This window comes from Pseudopipra pipra, chromosome 3, assembly GCF_036250125.1.
Source record: "Pseudopipra pipra isolate bDixPip1 chromosome 3, bDixPip1.hap1, whole genome shotgun sequence".
NCBI lineage: Eukaryota > Metazoa > Chordata > Aves > Passeriformes > Pipridae > Pseudopipra > Pseudopipra pipra.
In genome coordinates, this window is record NC_087551.1 from 72,331,782 (window position 1) to 72,352,924 (window position 21,143).

At 40.2% G+C, this 21,143-nt stretch overlaps 1 protein-coding gene across 3 annotated transcripts in view; it reads left to right on the forward strand.

The window, feature by feature from the left end:
* Positions 1 to 21,143, forward strand: part of POPDC3 (popeye domain containing 3) — a 30,502-nt gene that overhangs the window by 7,532 nt on the left and 1,827 nt on the right. For 2 of the 3 annotated variants that reach the window (XM_064649871.1, XM_064649869.1), the window contains exons 2-4: positions 1,514 to 2,251; positions 4,008 to 4,116; positions 4,951 to 5,440. In XM_064649871.1, the coding sequence (XP_064505941.1) occupies positions 1,761 to 2,251; positions 4,008 to 4,116; positions 4,951 to 5,274 (924 nt within the window). In that variant the 5' untranslated portion in view covers positions 1,514 to 1,760 and the 3' untranslated portion in view covers positions 5,275 to 5,440. Of the gene's footprint in view, positions 1 to 1,513; positions 2,252 to 4,007; positions 4,117 to 4,950; positions 5,441 to 11,622; positions 12,110 to 21,143 lie in introns of those variants that run through there. The other variant, XM_064649870.1, reaches the window with a different exon arrangement.

Here is a 21,143-nt window from a genome sequence, read left to right on the forward strand (position 1 = left end):
AATACAAATGGGAGGTCCCTTCCAGAGGATCTGATTCTGTCTAGGGGCTTGCCTACAGGAGACTGGAGCTACATCCATCCTTTAGAAAGTGCCTCTGATGGTCATTTTTCCCTTTAACTCCTATACCCATGCTGATAAAGCAGAGGTGAGTTTTCCATCCCATCTCCTCATGTCTTCCCCATATTTGCGTAAAAAGGACCACAGGTTGCCCCATGTGGTGTATCCTCTCTCCGTAGCCTGTCTAAATAGCAGGGTCTCCAGTTTGCACTGGCATGACATAGACAATGCTCTCCCTAAACTCCTCTCTGAGTTTTTTGTGGTCACTTTTTACTTCCTCAATTAGAGTCCAGAGGTCTTCAGCCAATTCCTCTACAGAAGAGATACAGGCCTGTAATGTGGCTCTTGGGGAAAAAATAAAAAAAAACCCTGAGCTTTGATATTCTTGAGAACGTAATAATGTAGATGGCAAGATATTTCTTAGCTTCCCTGCTCTTTTACCAGGAAAAGAACCAGACACTTAAAGACTTTGGAGGTTTTCAATCTTGATGACACCACTGAGAGATACTGGATTTGCAATTTCTACCATTTGTAATCTCACATTGAAGCATGTATTTTTATTTTAAAAGACAGACATAGAAAGCTGGTTTTGATTTTTTTAAACTTATTTTGTTTTTTTCTCATGTTTATTGGTTGTGTGTTTTCCTTTTCAAATTCTTAGCAATTATTATATGAAATATATGAAATATAATCATTATCATATGAAAACAAATAACTTGTTGAACAAAAAAAATTATGTGGTCCATGGCATGAAATTATATGAGGTAAAACTTTGAATGTTATAAAATTGCTTTGTAAATGTCCTTTGAGTAATATTTTGCAGGACTACTTACTAAATTACCTCTAATAACATGATCTGTATAGAGATGCTTTTAAGCTTTATAGTCTTTCTTATATATGACAGGTTTTTCAGGCAAAAACCTTGGAGTAGAAAAGACCATCCCCTGTGATACTTGGGTTTCCCATACTGTAGTGTTTGGGGATGTAGTCTGTTGTCTCCAGGAACAGAGAGCAGCCTTGCTCAACACATTAGTGAGAGTGGTTGGACTGAAATCCAGAGTGAGATGGAGGAGGTGAACAAGGAAAAAGAGTTCACTGTCTCTTCTTGTTAAAGAGCTTGGTAGAATGTTAAATAAGGCTCTCAGGGGGCAGTTTCAGGACCAACAAATGCAACTACCTTGTCAACAGTGGGGCTGTGCAAAGGCTTGTCACAGAATGTTGTGAATACAAGTACAGGTTTACATGGGTTCATTTCAATGGTTGTGAAAGGGTTCATAGATACAGGAATATGATCTTCAGTTGAATGAATATTAAGGTTTGATCCTGAAATCACAGAGCTGCAAGGGGAATTGGAAGACTGTAATGTAGTCTGTGGTTTTAGACAGTAAAAACTTTGATAGAGGCTAGCTGATGAAAATAATTTTATAAGTAATTAGTCTTTTCTTCACTTGTCCAGATCAGATGAAGCTACAGATGACATGACCAAAGTCAAAACAATGCATGAACTGATGAGAAATAGCATGGAGAACATTAACTGCCTAGTTGCTGGATATCCTAAGCACAACCTCACTACCAAAAGAGACCCTGATGTTATATGATCATGGAACAGAGTTCGCAAGAATGGAAAATCAAAGGAGCTCACTAGTTGCATCTCATAAATAAAAATTTCCAAGATTTAGCTGAATCAACAAATTATTCCAGCCATGGGAGAAAATGCAAGTTTTTGGGAAAGTTTGATATATGCACATCCTACGTGTACCACCTGGAAGCAAGAGGCAGAGGGATCTATCTACCACCTAGCCAGTATTCTCTTTGTTGTGGGCTTCATGGGTGGAAGTGGATTCTTTGGGCTTCTCTATGTCTTCAGCCTGCTTGGATTGGGCTTTCTCTGCTCTTCTGTTTGGGCTTGGCTGGATATCTGTGCTGCTGATATATTCTCCTGGAATTTTATACTGTTTGCTATATGCTTCGTCCAGTTCATTTATGTTACCTACCAAGTTCGGAGTGTTGCCTTTGACAGAGAATTCCAGGAACTCTACAGTGCTCTGTTCCAGCCTCTGGGAATTTCCTTGACTGTGTACAGGAAGATCGTCTTGTGCTGTGATGCAGAAGTGATTACCCTGGAGAAGGAACACTGTTATGCCATGCAGGGCAAAACACCTATTGATAAACTGTCCTTGCTTGTATCAGGCAGGTTGGTATTAGTTTGTTCAGGTATGCTGCAAATACCTTTATTTTTAACTCCTTGGAAATGAGAGCAAAAAAAAAAAAAGGCCTGATTTGTGTATTGTTTGTTTATTTTCCAATACAATAGATTAAATATTAATGCAAATCATATAAATATTAATAGGCTAAATACACTTGTCTAGGATAGCACTATCATAAAAACACTAAGCACAAAATCTGTAATAGCATAAAGAAAAAGATTTGAAGTCATTCTTTTCCAGACCACTATATCATAGCACTTAACAGGTTAGGCAGATAAAGGGAACAAATATGTACTTCAGTTTTCAGGCTGTGGTTTGCTATCTATCTACTGCCTAGCTGATGAGAACAGCATCTGTCTTATTTTTCTTTACTTATATAATCTGAAATGGGACTAAAAGTTAGTTATGAAACTGAATATACTGAGATAAACTCTGTGTAATAGAGATCTTGACATTGATACAGATTGTATTTAGTTGCTTTCAAGGAGGTGGGAGAAGAAAAGGAGTAAGGGAGGGCAAAAGGCTTAAAAGCACCTTTTCATTACAAGGGGACATAGTTGAGCCCTGTCAAGATTTGCAGAACTGTATCTACAGTTACTGTATACTGTGGCCCTTTGTTAGACCCTGAGGCAATAAATCGACCTGCTTGTATTCCCTAATTACAGGGAAACCTTCTGGCAACTTTGCCGATGCTTTACTGAAGGGAAATACTAGCTTTCGTACTGCATGAAAAGCAGTATGCAATACTAGACTGCCACAAGACTAGGTGGGATACCCAGGATGATGTCCATGGACTGTCTTTGATGGGACACTTTGTGGGTGAATTTTGATAGCCTGCTGCATGGACAGATGGAATTTGTGGGCAGCTTGACATTCAGCTGATTTAGGACTACTTGCAATGGACAATATGGATTGTAGGCAATTGTCCTTAATGACACCCTGGTTCAGAGCATTGTTGGGAGTACCTCATGGAGATTGCTTTTGGTCATAGGTGTACTATAGGACAGGTATCCACCCTTCTACATGCCCAGCTGGTTAGTAATCAACTAACAGGAAGTTCCTACTGCCCTTCTTCACCTGGTGCAGGGCTTCTTGTGTGCCTTCAAACTTAAATATTATTTAAAAAGTAGAAAGGAAATTTTTCTTTTTGTGGCATCTGCAGAAGGCCACAACATTCACATAGAGATCCCATACCTCCAGGCTGTTCTTCTGGCTCCAGACACAGTCCTGTGGCCATGCAATTCCTGTTAAACATGGAGAGAGCCCTCTCTACTACATGCCGTGGGGAACTCCTCCTTCCCACTCCCTGCATTTGCCACTTTGTTCCCTCTAAAGTGCCTGTTTGCCAAACCTAGAAGTAAATCCCATGGTTTTCAGGGGAACAAGGCAAATTGTGTTACAGGCATTGGTCTTTCACTGCTCCAGTTCACGCTGGCCTTTTAATGACGAAGCTAGCATATCACTGCACAGACTGCACTGCACTGCCACAGAGAGAATAATATGACTTGAATAAAGCCTGCCAAGATTTCCATTTCAGTTGCGTGATTGTCTTGTGTTCTCTTTCAATTGGCCTGATCAAGTTGGGTTTAAAAATATAATTAGGATACTGTTGGCCATTGATTGCTTTTTTGTGCTCTCAAAGCTATATTTAAATTCCTCACACAGTAGAAACAGCACATTTTTGTTGCAGTCCTTGCTGGTGTACAGGTAGTGCTAACAAATTAACATGTCTTATCTTGGTAGGATCAGAGTAACAGTTGATGGGGAGTTTCTGCATTATATTTTTCCTCTCCAATTTCTGGATTCTCCTGAATGGGATTCACTGAGGCCCACAGAAGAGGGAATTTTCCAGGTAAAAGATGAGGGTTTTTGTTTGATGGGTTTCTTTTGGTACTACAAAAAACTGTTCAAGTACTATTTGGTTTAGAAATAAATTTATTCAGTTTTGGGATGCTATAAAAATAAGTGGCATTCTATTAATTTTGGGAGTGAAGTCCTCTTTAGCTGTTGGACTGGTTTAGCTGTTTGTATCTTGTTACAACAGATAGGGTTTTTCTTAAAGCTAATCCAGGAGGTAGGCCCTGTTTGCATTCTTTGGCTGTGCCAATATCCAGCCCTGAGAAGCCAGATTTGCATGAGGTGGATAGAAACTGGTGCTGAAGAGGCTTCTCAATGGGAGATGAGCCAGGGAGAGACGTGCCTGTGACACAGCTTGGCACAGGTTACAGCACAGGACATTGTGTCAGTCGGGGCTGCCCCCTCTAATCTGTGAGCCCCCCCACTGCTGTTACTTGACTGACATGCTGTCTCCTGCCTGTGTGGGATCTGATGTCTCCTGTCACAAGGGCAAATGGCATTTGTCGAGAGCTTTCTTTAGACCTGCCTTTCCAGCTGAGGCTGCCAAGAGTGGAGCAGGGAGTGCAGGGCTGAGGCAGGGCATCCTGACAAGGTGGGCACAGTCATACTGTCACCAAGGCCAACCAGATGTGATCATTCAGTCCATCCCCAGTCACCCTTCTCGCTTGTCTTTTGCCTACAGTAGACCTTCCAGAGCTCTCTGCCTGGATTAAAAGGCTCTAATTGCAGTAGGCAGGTTCTGCTGAGAGAGGGGGGTGCCTTCTGAGCAAGGAGAGCAGTGGCAACATCACTGCCTTGTCACCTAGCTCTTTAATTTTCTCTTCTATAGGTAACACTTACAGCAGAGACAGATTGTCGGTATGTGGCCTGGAGGAGAAAGAAGCTCTATCTGCTGTTTGCTAAACACCGTTTCATCTCCCGCCTGTTCTCAATTTTAATTGGGAGCGACATTGCTGAAAAACTGTATGCCTTGAATGACAGGGTGCACGTGGGGCAAGGCTTTAGATATGACATTCGGTTACCAAACTTCTATCATGTTGCACTGCCAGAGACCCCTCCAGTGCAGGTCTCTCCCCACCACCTACAGCGAGGCTCCCCACGCCGCAAGCCCTCAGGGGTTACAAACTGCAGCTACTTCCTCTCACCGCCCTAGGAAGGAACATTCTGCTGCAGCCATTCCTCAAAGTGATGAAAGAAAATGCAAAGTGGCAAAGCAGAAGAGCAGAAGCAGATCAAGACCCAGTCAAGCCAGATTTGACTGACAAGTGCCATTTACGTTTATTGGCGTAGCTTGAATTTTCTCCCTCTCAAGCCAGCAGGTTGGCTTCTGCATTTATACTGTCTGTGCAATATGTTTACTTTCTGTTGATTCTTCTGTTGATCTTCATCTTCTTACTTTTTGAGGAAAACAAATCATAACAGGTTGAGGTTTTATTGCAATTGTGGTGGCCTCTGTGTTGTGTTGTTTGGGATTTTTTTTAAAAAGCAAGCCCACGGTATTTGTAATTATATTTTCTCAAAATTTTTGCCATAATGAAGTATAGTCAGAATAGTCAATGAAAACAAGTTGTCTTCAAAATATAGCAACTTGCTTATAACATTCATATTTATGCCACATGAACATTGTTTCAATTAACACGAATAATGCAGAAAACCAAGGACCAATCATATTGGGTTTGTTTCTTAAAGAAGTGAAAGATTTCGAAATGCACAACAAGATTCTTAAAGAAACCAAAAAAAGAAAACAACAAATTCTATCCTGTGAGTGATTGGTTTCTCTCTGACTGTCCTAAAGAGGTATTATGTGAAAACAAACATAAATGTCATTGCTGGCTTTACAAAAATAGAACAGTTGTAACTGGTGCAACTATAGCTTAGGGAAACAATTGTGTAGTGTTTCTGATAGAATGTGATGCTATAGGACTTAGGCTTCTGCAGTGCTGGTGCCCTTCGTGACATGTACAATAATCAATCAACTGCCAAACCATTGGAGTTTGTTGTACAATATTCTTTTTAGCTACATTTGTAGGAAGAGACTAAAACAGCTGCAGCAATAAATACAATTTTTAACTGAAACATTCTTGTTTAGCTTCCAGTCACTTTTCTGTGCCTATGAAATTCTTGATTGAAAAGATATTCTCTCCCTAATTCTGTAGTGTTTTAATGGTGTGAGGGAGCCCCAGCTCATACTTAGTAGGAGAGAGTTGGTTTCGACCCTTGAGGTCACTGTGCCTTTGGAGAGAAGTGTCTGAATGTCTTTGCTAACTCACCTTCCTGCTGCTATCCCTGATGCCAGCCAGTAATCAAAAAATAAGAACCATTACTATTTAATGAGAATGGATTGCCTCTTGATATATCTGGAAGTAGATCGTATGTTTAATATTTTAAAATTGCTGGCCTGTTTGGTAGGATGACCACTGTGTGTTTTTCTCATATGTGGGTATACATATGAGTTTAGAACTGTGAGTTGTTGATGGAGGACTTAAAATGATGATACAATCTTATGCTGAAAGATAATCATGCAATATGTATAAGAAAGCTATTAGAAGTGATATGAAACACTTCCTGTTTGAAGGACCTTCAATGTAGAGCAGATAACATTGTACAAGTTTTGCTTTTAGCTTTATATTACTTTCTCAGAGAGGAAAATCTGACAAACATAAATACGACAGCGTGCAATGGGATAATCCCCAAATCATTCTCATAACCCTTCCATGCACTGTATTCTGTATCTACTACTTAGTGCGTGAAGTCCCTGAGTCACAGAGCTACTTTGTCCTGGTCAAAACAGAATAAAAAAAAAATGGAAACAGAGAGTTCATTGATGGCTTTTAAAGACCTGTTAAGATGATAACACGGTGCCATTGCCTGGCAGGGTGCAGTAAGGATGTACAGCTGTGTGTGCCCTCTTCCTATACTTTTCATGGTTAAGGGACAGGATAGCAGGCTACCTGGCCTTGGTATGACTCAGGACAGGTATTCTCATGTAACTTCAGTGCTGTGATTGTGCTATCATGTCCTATTTGTCAGTGGTGCCTGAGGTGGGTAAGAAGTGCATCATCTCTCATGGGTGTTGTCACTTGGGCTGTGCCTCACAATCCCTCTCTGCTTTAGCTGGCCGAGTTGCTCTGAAAACCTTACACTGTGTTTTAACAGGCCTTTTAAAAATAACCCCCCACCCCTCATTCTGATAAAATAACAAGAATATGTAAATTTCTCATGCTATAACACATGTTGGACCAATATGAAGTTTATACTCAATGTTTCATGTGTTAACAATCTACAAAAATAAAAATATGTTATATACATAAAAGAGATCTTATTCTAGATTTAGGTGTAATATAAATGATTAATTTTCAGTTTTCTTGAATATATAGGTTTGGCCCATATAATCAAGAAAACTTGTCTTTACTAAATTCTGATCCTACTAAAGTTAACTAATTTGATTATCTTCACCTTCAAAATAAGACCAAGGAGTCTTGCTCATCCAATTTTTTTATCAAGCTTCTATATTCTATTTAAACTATAGCATACTGCTTAGAAAGATACCTGCTCTGGAGTGATTGGTGCTTTGTGACATACTTTTGGTAATTTTTTTCTTCTTTGTGACTGGTGTGTGCCTTGGTTTCAGCCTGGTTTCCAAACACAATCCTCTGTGATGCTTTTCACTGCTGAAATCAGTTACTGTCAGAAATCTCTACTAGGACATCTGAGTCAATATCTGAACATACTCTTAGCTAATCTTGTTTAGCTGTTGCTACTGTGCTTTTTGGGCTTTGAGTCACTTTTAAAAATTGTTTCTAGTTTTCCAGCATCTGTTTGAGTTATGACTAGCAGAACATTTCAGCTGTAGAATTCAGGGCATATATATCTACAATAATATAAGTACACACAAAAGGACTGGAAACAAGACAGCAAGCCTGCTCTACCTCTGTTTCATTTTTTTTTTAATCTGGACAGCATTTCTAAAACATACTGTAAAATACTCTCTGGTATGCATCTCGTAAACCAGTGTTTTCGGAGGGCTGTTTAATCTACCTGAGTGAAGACTCAAGACTGATGTCAGTGAAATCAGACAAGCTTTTGTGATATCCTATACATCCAGTCATTAGGGAGTTGGGATTGCTCAGCCTGGAGAAAAGAAGTCTCCAGGGACACCTTATTGCAGCCTTTCAGTAACTAAAGGGGGCTTAATAAGGAAGATGAGGACAGAATTTTTATAGCAGGGCTTGTTGCGATAGGACAAGAGGTACTGGCTTTAAACTCAAGGAGGGTAGATTCAGATTAGATAGAAGGAAGAATCTTTTTATGACGACTGTGTTGTAACACTGAAACAGACTGCCCAGAGAGATGGTGGATGCCTTGTCCCTGGGAACATTCAAATTCAAAATCTGAGCAACCTGGTCTATTTGAAGAGATCTCTGCTTATTCAAGGGGCTTGGACTAGATGGCCTTTAAAGGTCCCTTCCAACCCAGACTGTTCTATGATTCTATTATTATTTATAGGTTAGTAAACATTTGGAGCTAGGATGGAGTTCTGACTTGAGCATCATCCAATTTAAGCCCCTGTTACTACTCAGGAATAATTATCAGTGAGGTGATCAGCCTCCTTCATAATCGGTTTAAGCAAATGGATACTTAAATCCATGTTGCTGTCAATGAATCCTTTTCTTGTTATGCAGTGATTCCCCTTTACTCACATTTTACATTTTTACCAGTTCCATAACCTTTTGTGGGGTTATGTTTAGATTTGTATACTACTGTAGGTAAGAGTGGCAGAATCTGGTGCACATGATGCTTTACTCATTCATCAGCATCAGTTTATCTTCCAGACTTTTTATAATTGTGGACATCGTGTTGGAATAGCCCTTACAGCCTGCAGAAGGGTTCAAATTTACTGCACAAGCCAGGAAAACATATGGCCTAGGACGGTCCAAAACAGGATGGGGAGGTAGGGGACAGGAAGAGAGCACTCAACTTCATACAGGTTTTGTCCAGGAGAGGTTTATTTTAAATCGGGCTTGTGGCAAATTAATTTGTTGGATGCAGCAATGTATAGTGAGAATTTCAAAGCAAGTCTTACCTATTTAGGGGCATGGAACTGACCCTGCAATTCTTTCATTATGTAGTAGTTTCTTAACTATTAGTAGGGTAAGTACAGCTAACACTTTTCATCATGCAATTCCACTCAAAACTACACAAACTACAGAATAACCAGAGCGGACATACCCCAATGTACTGTTATAGTTAATAATTTTTGCAAGGCAAATTTTAAGTGCTTAATGAAAAAGATTATTTTATTCAGTTGCCTGTGATAACAGAGGCTGGACTTGGTGACTGAGGAGGGCCATCGAGGTTCTGTATTTTCAAGAATTAATTGCCCAGCAAGTATGACAGTGTTCAAAGGAAACTCAGTGATGGAAAGAATTATGGCAAACTATACATATAGAGATATGTTCTGTGCTAGGATAAAGCTGGGAAAGCTGCATACATGATTGGATGAAAATGCATAGTTTTGCTATACCACAGAAAAGGTATATGCTTGTAGTAATTAAATAATATGTTGATACTGCATTTTCAGGGAAAAAAAGTGTTTAAAAGATTTTGCTTATTGTAAATGATAAATATAAGACATATTTGGTCTCAATGTATATGAGAAATTAAAAGACAGTATTGTATTGATCATATAAACAGGTATTGCAAACCATGTGTTAAAAGTGAAACAAATCTGCAGCTATTTACATAGAAGAAAACTGTTTAAATAGAAAAGGGAAAAAATAGTATCTATTTGGTGAATTCAGATGTGAACAGATTAAGTATTTTTCTTTCTACTCCTGTAATAATTGAATGCATATTTTTCCTCCCTAGAGTGTTGCTGTATGACAGAATTTTTTTACTATATAACAAAATAAATACCATATTTAAGCTGATTTGTTAATCCCTCTTGAAAATACTTACTTTGTTTACATTAATATGCATTAAAATATAATAGGTTCAGAGGTCTCAAGGGAGAACACCCTTTTTTTTATGTTTGTCTAATTCACATTAACTTTCCTTTCTTGTAGATTTTTGTGTCCCTTCAGTTTCTGCTTACTGTAATTCTGCTTCTCTGGGAATCAAAAGAGTTAATTGAACTTGACATGTGAATCAAGCCACCTCATGCTGATGAATCAAACCGTGTAGGTTGAGCTTCATCAGCAGGAGCGTGTAGGAGAAAGGCAGCTCAAACATGTCATCTTTGAGCTCTAGATTTTGGGTCATGTCCCAAACCATGGCTAGCAATGCCCTCCTAGAGGGTAGCTTTGCAGGGGGTTCTGCCAGCAGAAGGTTTGGACCCAAATCATCACTCTGCAAGCTACAAATGTTGTTAAATATTGTTCTGGACTGGAAAAAAAGATGGGACATTCTCAAAAGCTTGTGGGAGCAGAAGGATTTTATAGCAGTTACTCTTCTGCTGTGGATTCACAGGCAATTTTTTTTTAGTTGTCAGTTCCACTGCAGCTCCTAATTAGAGGGATTGATGGTACATCGTGAGGGCAGGACTATTTCACTGCCTGAGTGGGGTTTTGAAGATGAAGGATGATAAAAGATACATGATCAAGAACTCAGACACCAAAGTCATATAAATAAACAATTGCAATAAAATAATAGTGGTAAATATTTCAGCAGTGAATCTCATCATTTTCATTGTATCTAATGGTTACTCTCCATCCAAACTTGTCTGAAACTATATCATGTAGTATATAGGGGAATATAATAATTTTCTGTGAGTAAGGTCCATTAGGATAAGAAAGACACTGAAGCCAAAAATCCCATTTGATGGATAAATGCTCTAACTATGTCATTGTATAGAAGTGGGCACCACCATCACCTTCTATAGGAACTGCCCATCATAGGCAAGCATTAAAGCATCTCAGATCTGTAAAAGAAGGTGAGCAGGTCCCTGTCCCCAGGCAGGGATTCTAGCAGGATGATCCCAAGCAGCCTGCAGGAGTCTGGGCTCAGTGGAGATGAAGCACACATATAGGTGTAGTGTTTCCCATGTGTAGGTTTTAGGGACTCCTAATAAGAGTACAGGACAATGTAGATACCCAGTGCTGGGCTTGGACTTCCAGGGCCCAACTGCAGGGACATGTCTACAAGGGTGGGATACTGGCAGGTAAGATATGGGATGACTTTAAAACACATTAGGTGTGACCCTGTATCTTCCCATAGGCATTCTCTCACATGAGGGTAAATGAAAAATAACTTACTCCATAACAAAAGTGAGGCAAGCCAGTTCACTTCTGCCAGGATACACAGGCATGAGTATCAGCAGTTTCTATAAAACAGCTGTTGTGCTGGAAATCCTTATTGTGCTTCATTCATCTTACTCTCTCACATTAAAATCTTTAAAACTTTCACTGAATTCTGTTGTAGTAGCTATTCTATTTTACTAAGAATTTTAGCTTAGATAAAATATTTTGAGTATGAAGAAAAACTATCCTGTTTTCATTTACAGAAAGGTCATGTCCTCTCAGATGATATTCTGAAGCAGATCTTCCTACTGAGGGGAATGGAGTACTTCTTAAGAAGGAATTATACATTCAGGACTATGCTCTGTTTCTCACTGGATCTCCATTTTCTTGTTCAGTTACAGCTTTTCAAAAGCATAGTGTCCTTTCAGTATATATGTTCATTATTTAAAGAATTAATGAGTAAGTACGAGTAGAAAAAAATACAATAAATACTGATACATAAAACATTTTATATTGGTTTTTATTTTACAAATTATTAGTACCTTTTTGTTTACCATTTTTGTTGCCATTTTAGGTCTGAAACTGCTTTATACAGTGGTATATGTACTTAAGCTACATGCAAAAGCAATAATCTTAAATATATGTATGTTTATTGCAGTCTGTATCCCTGTTTTTAACCCTATATAATAGGGTTTTGTTTGTTGCTTTTTTCTTTACAGAATGAAAAAGTATAATAAACATTACTCAGAAGACTGGTCTTATTTATTCATTGAAATTAGAAGGATTCCCAATTATTTTTTTTTTGCATTTGTGTTTACCTTTGCTCTCAAAGATCAGGGTAGGTGGCATGCTGTAACTCAGAACATGTTGACAGTGCTTCATGATATCCACAGTTGAAGTCTGGCATCAGGCAGCATAGATGGCAGACCAGACACTTCTTAGCAATTGTTTGGTGCTGACTCTTCAGAAACGGTGGAGGAGGCAATGAATTAAAAAATTGGGTGCTTATTATCACCTTGAGGTTTATGCTTAAAACAAGGAGTATTTCAAAGTCTCTTATTTAGGACTGCTAATCTGATCAAGTGCATAAAATGCTCCTGCTTGGTTAGCCTAGATCAACCCATTTCTGTGCATTTGGACCAAACTTGTGCATTCCTGGTTTGCTTTTTGCTCTCAAACTTTTGTTCCTAATATTTCTTTTGGCTTACTTTCTTCCCCAGTGTGTTCCTTGGTGTTTTTCTCCCCAGTCTTGTTCTCTGTGTATTTTTGAAAAGAAAAAAATTGTATCTATAAAAGCTACCTCATGCCTATACAAAGTTCTTCTGAGCTAATCTATTTACCTTTTCTTCCCCCTCAGACTGTGGAGTGTTTTCACTCTCAAATCCTACATGCTTTCTCTGTCACTTGTTTAAATAATTCCTTAGACTCATCTTCTGCCTCCCCCTACTTCTCTTTGTCCTCCTTCTTCAAGTTTTTAAGTTAGATTTTTTTTTCAGTTCTGTCTGTCCTTTTGGATGTGTTAAACACTTGTTATTTTTTCTAATTTTTTCTAATTTCTAATAATTTTTTCTAATTTCTAATGTTGTTCCTTTTCTAATCTTTAAATAAAATTCTAAATCCTTATCAATAATTTTAAAAATTCCTACAAAATTGTTAATAATGGTGCTAATATGCAATGTCCTGGAGATTCAATCCTAGCCTTTGCTTCTCAAAAATAGCCACCAATGAATATCGAAATGTAGAGCCAAAAAGGACTAATACTGCAACAGAACATTAATTGTCATTGTACCAACACCCAAAAGCATGCGTGCATTTGTCCTCCAACAATATTCGCAATTCCTTTGGTTTATAAAGACAGTCACACAGACCCATATAAATTCACAAGGATCTCTGCAGAGAGAACTTTGAGAACTGCAGTTGAAATGGATTTATTTCAGGATTAGCACAGATATCTCTGCATGATCATTTTGAACTTTCTTTATGCGTGGAAGTTGTCCAAAAAGGGAACAGAAAAATCACAGTCAGTTCACCCAGTGCTGCCAAATCTGCTGTAGCAGGGACCCCTAAAAAATGGGCTGTCACCCGATGAGAGGACAGATGCAATGCAAAAGCATGGCTCTATTACTTGTCTTTCAGTTTTGTGTGAAGCAAGAGCTGCCTCACATTCACAGAGAGCGACATGTTGATAGCAATTTGAGTTCCAGACAAGCAATGTAGTCAAAACGCATCTCTGGTATTCCTGTATTTCCAGAAAGAAGCCAACCCCCAGAGGACAGGCTCCCCGCTATTCCCCAATGCGGTTAGCAAGCTGCCCTGGCAGGGCAGTGACAAGCGCATCATGACCCTGCTTTAGGGAATCCAACCTGTTTTATATCAGCTCTCCTATTTTGGGGGGGAATCATGTGATTTAAGTAGAGCTAGAGCAAGCAGATCAGGCCCTTCCATCAAGTCCCAGAAAAATCACTTGCAAGCAGTTCATAGAAATCGTTCACTGAGCAATTTCAAATAATGAACATACAAAATAAAGTGTCAGCAGGGAACTGCTCATGCATAATTTGGGAACAGGGATAATTGTTCAGTGTGATTGAATAAATTGTTTACTCTGTACAGTTTAGATAATTTTAATAGCAAACAATTTTACTCTGTCCTTATGCCTCAGGATCATGTACCCGTTGGACAAACATCTACAACAACCAGTGCTTCTGTTAAAACTTGCATGCTTAGACAGATTATTTTAGAAGAAAGTTGGCTCCTGGCTCTAAGTTTGCAACAATCATTTACTATACTATTGAATCAAATATCTGGAAGCCCTGGGATATGGTGTTTTATACCTCGGATTCAAACAAGAGGACAGCCTGTCTTGTATTAACAGGAGACACACTCCCTGCAGGTGTTGCACTGGAAATTGCCTGATAATACATCAGAAAGTGTCTGTTGGAGGCTTGAGTTAAAAATGCATGGAATGCACATATTCCTTTTAAATAAACCTCCAGAATATTAGAAAGCCAAGAGAGTATTTGTCATTCACAATCTCTGCCATACAAACTTCCTTCTAAGAAAACATAATTCTTGAGGATGCTTTCAAGCAAAATCCATATAAATAAATTTTCTGTGGAAAATATGTGTAATTTTTCAGTTATATGACAAATAATTTCAGCAACTGGGATGGGATTTGCCAGTGTATTTTGTCCCACTCCAGACAGTTGTCAAATACACACAGGATTAATTACTTTCCAACGGAGCCCCCTTATATTGTCTATAGAGGGAGTTTAAAAGATTAGTTTAGAGTAGATGCTGAATACGCTTCCTGAAACTATAAATGGAAATGTTTCATAGATCTTGCCATTGTCTGAAAATAGCCCTGTCATCCTGGCACATCTGGGATCCTGAATACAAAGTATTTTTTCTCTTTAGTGAAAACTTTGTCTAAAAAAGGCTACGGAATCAGGCTCTCATTTGGAAGAGGCAGAGCACTTGCAATTTTACAAAAAGTTACTTTATCATCCTCTTAGTAAAGTCTTCCAATGCTCAGCTAGGCTAAACTGAGAGGCAGGAGAGGGAGGTTCTGGTCTCAGCTGTGCTTCTGAACTCCTGCCTGATACCTCCAACACCTCCCTGCATCATCAACAGGATGATATTTTCCCTGAAATACAGGAGAACAGGCAGGCTGCAAGAGGTCAGGGTATAACTGCTGAGGATCACAAAGCTGGTTGCTAGAGATAAGGAACAAGACTGAGCAATTTGTAACACCCATGTGACATTTTCTACTGTGGAAAATAACTAAATAATTTGAGAAAGTACTTAAGCTATCAAGACTTTAATAGCAGAAGAAAGAGAGAAAGCCTCTAAAAATTGATCTGTCTTTTTGAAGCCAATTCCATGTAAATTCAAACAGTTTTTATTTCTTTCCTCTGACAGAGTAATTTATATTAGCACACTTCAATGAACTTGAACTTTATTGACAAAGATAGGAGGTTAAGCCAGTCTTTATTGTGGTTTAACAGTAGGACATTAAACTAATTTAATTAAACCAGCCTATTCTCTCATGGTACATGAGACCTTGTTTTTAGAGGAGAAACTCTACTTAATATATTTTACTTGGAGAAAGTTTGTTATCTGTATAACTATAGATAATATTATCTAGTCTTATTGTATAACTAAAGGTTATATAAAATCATGGCCATTAATATCTGCCTAGGACTATGTGTTATTACCTATATAAAATAATGCCAGTGATTCTATTAAAAGTTTTTTTCTAGAAGTGGGTAGAGTCCATCAAAGCCATGTCTACATGCTCCATCTGCTTATGCTCCTCCTGGAGAGACAGCATATAGGGGCAGCTCTCAGATCCTCACTCATTTTGCTCTTTCTACTGACAGCTGTACTAGATACCACCATTTACATTAGTAAATGTAGTCTTGGTTCTTACTGCTCTGCTACAGAGCGGAAATGGCATTTAATCACAAATATACTGAAATATAAAGATCCCAAGAGACTAGCTGCAGTCAGGACAAAGTTCTACACCCTCACATGGCTGCAAATACTAGTTCATTGCCAAGCTTTCCTAACTAACATTTTTTGCATTGAGCTAAGCAGATGCTGTTTACCACCAAGGCTTTGCCCAAAATTAGAGAAGACCTGGAGGGTAATCAGAGAAGTACAAAGACTTGATGGAAGATACAACAAACTGTGCTTCTCCAACGCATAATGTTCAGTACTGTGCTAGAAAATGCTTACATGCCGGTTTAGATTGGGATAGGAGCTCTGCTTTGTGCTGCTTTTGGAAGCTACTTGGCTTTGCTCCAGCAAGCATAGCTGAATACTGTCAATCTCAAACACGTGCTAGATGCAATCACTTGTGACCATTCCTGTAGCCATGCTATCCTGACTCACTCTTCCTACCCTTTTTCCAGCTCTTTTACTCTTCTGCATATCTCGGGAAAGAGCAAGTACATCCATAAAAATGGCTGGCCAGTCAGAGGAAACATAGTCCCAAATCAAGTCCTTTATAATCATTTCATAATATATTTTTGAAAATCAGATCAGGCAGCAAGATTCAAAAAACCCCTGTTCATATGCACGCATACCTGGAAAGATCCAGATCTCTTCTCCAAGGTGTAAAGCCAAGAACAACCAAAGGTAGAGCCTCCTGGGACACATGTTGATGTGTACATGTATAAACAGTTACTTCAAAAGTTAATTGGGATTCTGTATACTTTTAAAGATATATTTAGGTATAATACTGACCATATGTTCTTGGTTGCTGAAAAAATAACCCCACTTTGTAGCTAGCTCATCAGAATGTACTGAAAGGGTTTTTCTGGCTTTGCAGTCCTAATTTACCATTGACAGTCAGATTTTGGGATGGGATGGGCTGCCCATAGGCTGTATCTGGAATGTCTTTCATCACTGGATGCTACTCATCAACCTCCTGGGGATGAGGGCAGGCTCGGTGACTATTTTGCCTGCCCTGCAAGACCGGTGGTCCAGGAGGGGGCAAGACAGGACATCCGCGGACCCGTCTGCCGACGTGCAGGGACACAAGCGTCCCTCTTTGGAGGCACGTCGTTTCTGGGAGCTGTCAAACTGCCACACGAGCAAACTTGGTGACATCTCTGAAACATCATGCTCGTGACAAAGAACCACCGCAGGTGCCAAGTTGAGAAGAGCAGTTTTATAAGGGCTGCTGTGGCTCCATGTAGGGGCAATACTGCTTGCCACACGTTTAGGGGAGAATTCAGCTCTTCTAATTTTAACCACTCAACAGCCGGGCAGGCTGCCCGGGCGCGGGGCTCACCGTGCAGCGCGGGGCTCACCGTGCAGCGCACGGCTGCACCTCTGCGGGGTGGCTCTCCCCACCTGGTTTAGGCGCCTCGGTCAGACACTGCTCGGTACGCACAGGCCCCGACACAGGCGGGGGGGCCCGGGGCGATGCTCGCAGCCCCGCGGGGCTCGGAGCCGCTCCCGCCCCCGCCCCGCCCGCAGCCCCCCGGGGCGGGCGGAGGCGCCTGCGCGCTGCGGCCGCTCGGTGTCGGTGTCGGTGCCCGCCCGGCTCTGGCGCCGCCCGCAGCTCCCGCCGCCGCTGCCTATTTTAGTCACGGCCGCGGCTCCGTGCCCGTCGCGGGACGCGCTGCCGGCAGCGCCGAGGAGCGGCAGCTCCAGGCTGTCCCTGTCCTGTCCCGGGCGGCCGGGAAACTTTTCCCAGGACGCGAGGCAGGTAAGGGGCGCTCCTGACTCCCTGCGCCGGCGGCACCGGGAGCGCGGGGGTGACGGTGGGGAGCAGCGCCGTGGGGTCCCTCCGCCCCCGGGGCCCTTCTCCACCGGTGGCAGGAGGGGCGGGCGCCGAGCTTTGCTCTTGAGCTACCCGGCGACGGGGGAGAACGCGCCGTCCTGCCCCAGTCTCCGCGTTCCCCTCCCGGGCACTCGGGTCCCGCCGTGCCGGGCTGCGGGCGCGGCTGCCGGGCAGTCCTGCCCGCTCGGTCACAGCCCCGGGAAAGCACGGCCGGGCGATGGCCCTTGGCGGGGTTGCAGCTTTGGAAATGGCCCTCTGGGGGGAAAAAGGAGGGTTTGCTTGGTACTCCTCAATTTTTTATTACTTTCACAATTGTTTTGTATGAATGGTGGATTTGGCGTTCGCACGTTGTGGGCTAAAATGAAGCTTCGGAGCGCAAAGCAGGGCTGCGGGGTGGCAGCTGCGGTTGCCCCCCTCAATTTCGACTCTCGGCGCACCTGTGAGCGATGTGACCAGAAGGGAGAGCGAGCCCAAACGCAGCTGAAGTTCCATCGCCGCAGCGCAGCCCCGCTGCTATCAAGTCGAGCGTACCTGGGAGTGTTTCTCACTGCGTGAATAGTTTGTTGACTATTCTAGGAAAACGTAATATTTTCATTCTGCAGAAAGTGACTAAAGTGACTAACAAATTTCTGTAGTCAATACAATTAAATTATAGTTGCTACAAGGAGCGTATCGATATACATATTTTTTTATACTTATCTTCCCATTCGCTCCCGTGGCATTGCAAAAAGTGAAATTGGTAACTTAAGCTGTAATTAACTCAGCTATGTTAGCTATAGTAGTTTGTCTTCAGCTGACAAAAGCAAAAGAATTATTGATTGCCTAAATTCTCTATGCGGCTCATGTACTACAAGACCATAGAAAAGTAGTTAAAAATTCTGCAGGTATAATTAAAAAAAAATTAGCTTGAATTTTATTTTTTTTCCTTTAGACTCACAAAATCTATCTACATAAATGATGGACTGTAAAATTTAATTAACTGTAAAGTTATACAAACATACTCAGGCAAAGATTTAAGAAGCTAACTTGAGTAATGTTGACCAGTAAATCTGTGGGGTATGAATAATCTCAATAAAGTGGATAATGATGTGAGTGGGACACTTGGCACTGTCCCGTATCAGCTTGGCTGACTGGTTCTCATACTAGAGCCAACTGCTTTAAACTTTTCTGCCGTGTCTGTCTTCTGTGAATGTTATGTGGGTATACATAAAATCACCATTTGTTTTAAAGTCATCTCTGTGTCTGAATATTTGGAGATTAAATCTTTTGGGAATGACTTTCAGAAGTCTGGCTGTTTGCATAAAGATGTTGTGAGCATAGCAAAATCTTAGAGTAAGCTACCTCGTTTATGTTCTGAGAATTTGCATTTTCTGACCTAAACCCAAAATGTTTTATCTTAACTTTCTATCAAATTCATGCAAAAAAAAAAAAATTAACAGGCTTTGTTGTTAACAATCCTAATTTTGGATAGATGTAATGTTAAAGTGTGACCGAGGGTTTTTTTGTTTGTCTATTTTTGGTTGTGTTTTTGTTTGTTTGTTTATTCCCCCCCCCTCCTGTTTGGACAGCAAATAGGCTTGAGTTCACAATCAGCTGAGTTTTCAAATTCTTGGTTTGGTAAATCTAAATCCATATGATGGACAAACTACTGGATATTAAAAAAATACTCTTTTAATGTTTTGTCTTATGTTCCATAAAGCTTTCATTTCATTTCCATCTTGGGCTATTTACCCAAGATTTCCAAAATTATTTGACTATGTTGGTTGTTTTTTTAACTCCTGATACTAATACATGTCTTTGCATTGAAGTCTTAAGCATATGACTATATAGTCTTGTGCTATATTAATCCTTAGTAGATATAACCCTAAGTTAGAGTTTTAGAGGTCTGATACTGTACTTTCAAAATGAATTTTTGGCTCTCTGAAGTAGCAGAAGATAAGAAGTGGTAATTATTTGTTCATTTGTTGGTCTGCAGCTTTTTTTCTTCACTCTTCAGTATTATTTGACAACAGTAGATGCTAAGACTAAAGAATTGATCTAAAAGTTACAGCAATGTTGTTTATGACATTTTGGATATTTGCCTTCCTAGTGTTACCTGTAGATAAACACTTTACATTACAGCTTGTAACGCTGCCTGTCTGCCTTTTTTTGTTCATTCTCAAGCAGGCTCCACAGTTGAAATTCAGAGCCAGTGTCAAAATCTGTCCTTGTGTCACTTTGCAGTCTATTTCTGTCAGCTTTAAAATACCATTGTGACAGAGAAGTTCTGCAGGTTTCTGTTGTTTTCCAGTACGTTAGGGGAGCTGCAGTCATTGTTTCTGAGTAGCAAGTGAAGTTTGAATGCATTCATATAAAGGCTCTGAGGTATTAAAAACAGCTTACTAAAAAAGTGGAGGTGGGTAGATTTAGGTTCCTGGGTTGTAATTTAGGTAATTAAGTAGGTAGCCCAGACTTTCAGAAGCATTGAACATCTTCTTACAACTGCAGATGCTTTAAACGACTTGGTCTATGTTTGTTGGAGAAACATTACAGCACTTTATGGCTGGTGGTTTGAGGCATCAGTATATGTGAAGAGCAAGGGGAGCAGTGTTTTTACTGGGCTGGGAGGAGAATGAGATTGTCCTGTGCTGTATATTTAATTCGGCTCATTTGGTTTCCAGTCTTCAAATGTGTGATGCTTTACAGCCAAGTCTTAAAAGAGTAAGGTAGCCTCGATTCTCACAGTGATGTAGTACAAAATTTTGCTGTTAAAAAAATCAAGCATCCAGAAGGCTTCTTTGATTTATGATCAGATGCAGCTGAAGTTGCTTCTTGCAGCCTGTTTTGATCTTGAGTTGAAGGACTTAGGCTGGTTTTATGTCTGTATGTGAGTTTGGTTGTCTTTACTTGTTCTGTTGGCACATTAAGTGGTGCCTTTACTGGCGGATGACTGGGCAGTGAAAGGCTGAATATAGGTAGAAATTCAGCAGAAAACTTTTTGTAAAACATCTAGGGATCCTGCTGTTCCAGTGTAGGGAGTTTATATTGTTTGAAAACAACGGGAGCACCATGATGAGATGTGTGTGAGATGAGCACAGACATAGTTATCCAGTTAGCAATTGCCTTCTGTTTATGAGTGTGTTAAAATGCCAGTCCTGCAGCCTCGCACAGGCTCACACTTTGGCTCTCTGTGTGAGTGTCTTTGTCAGGACAGTTAAACTGTTCTCCTGATTCTGTTGATGAATTCATTTGGAAGAGCTGAAAGACAGTAGGACTGTGTTTGGATGGACCTGATATTTGATAACAGTTAAGTGTACAGTTTGTTTGACAAAACCTCACATTTTAATTAATATTTGTGAATAACTAATGTAGGAATGAAAAGAGGAAAGCAGTCTTTTAAGAAATGTGAATTATATATTTTGGTAAAGAGTTATCTAATTTTTTGTCTTTGAAAATAATTTAAATCCAGATATGGATACACTGTGTCCCTGGTAGTGTTTGATCCTGCAAGAT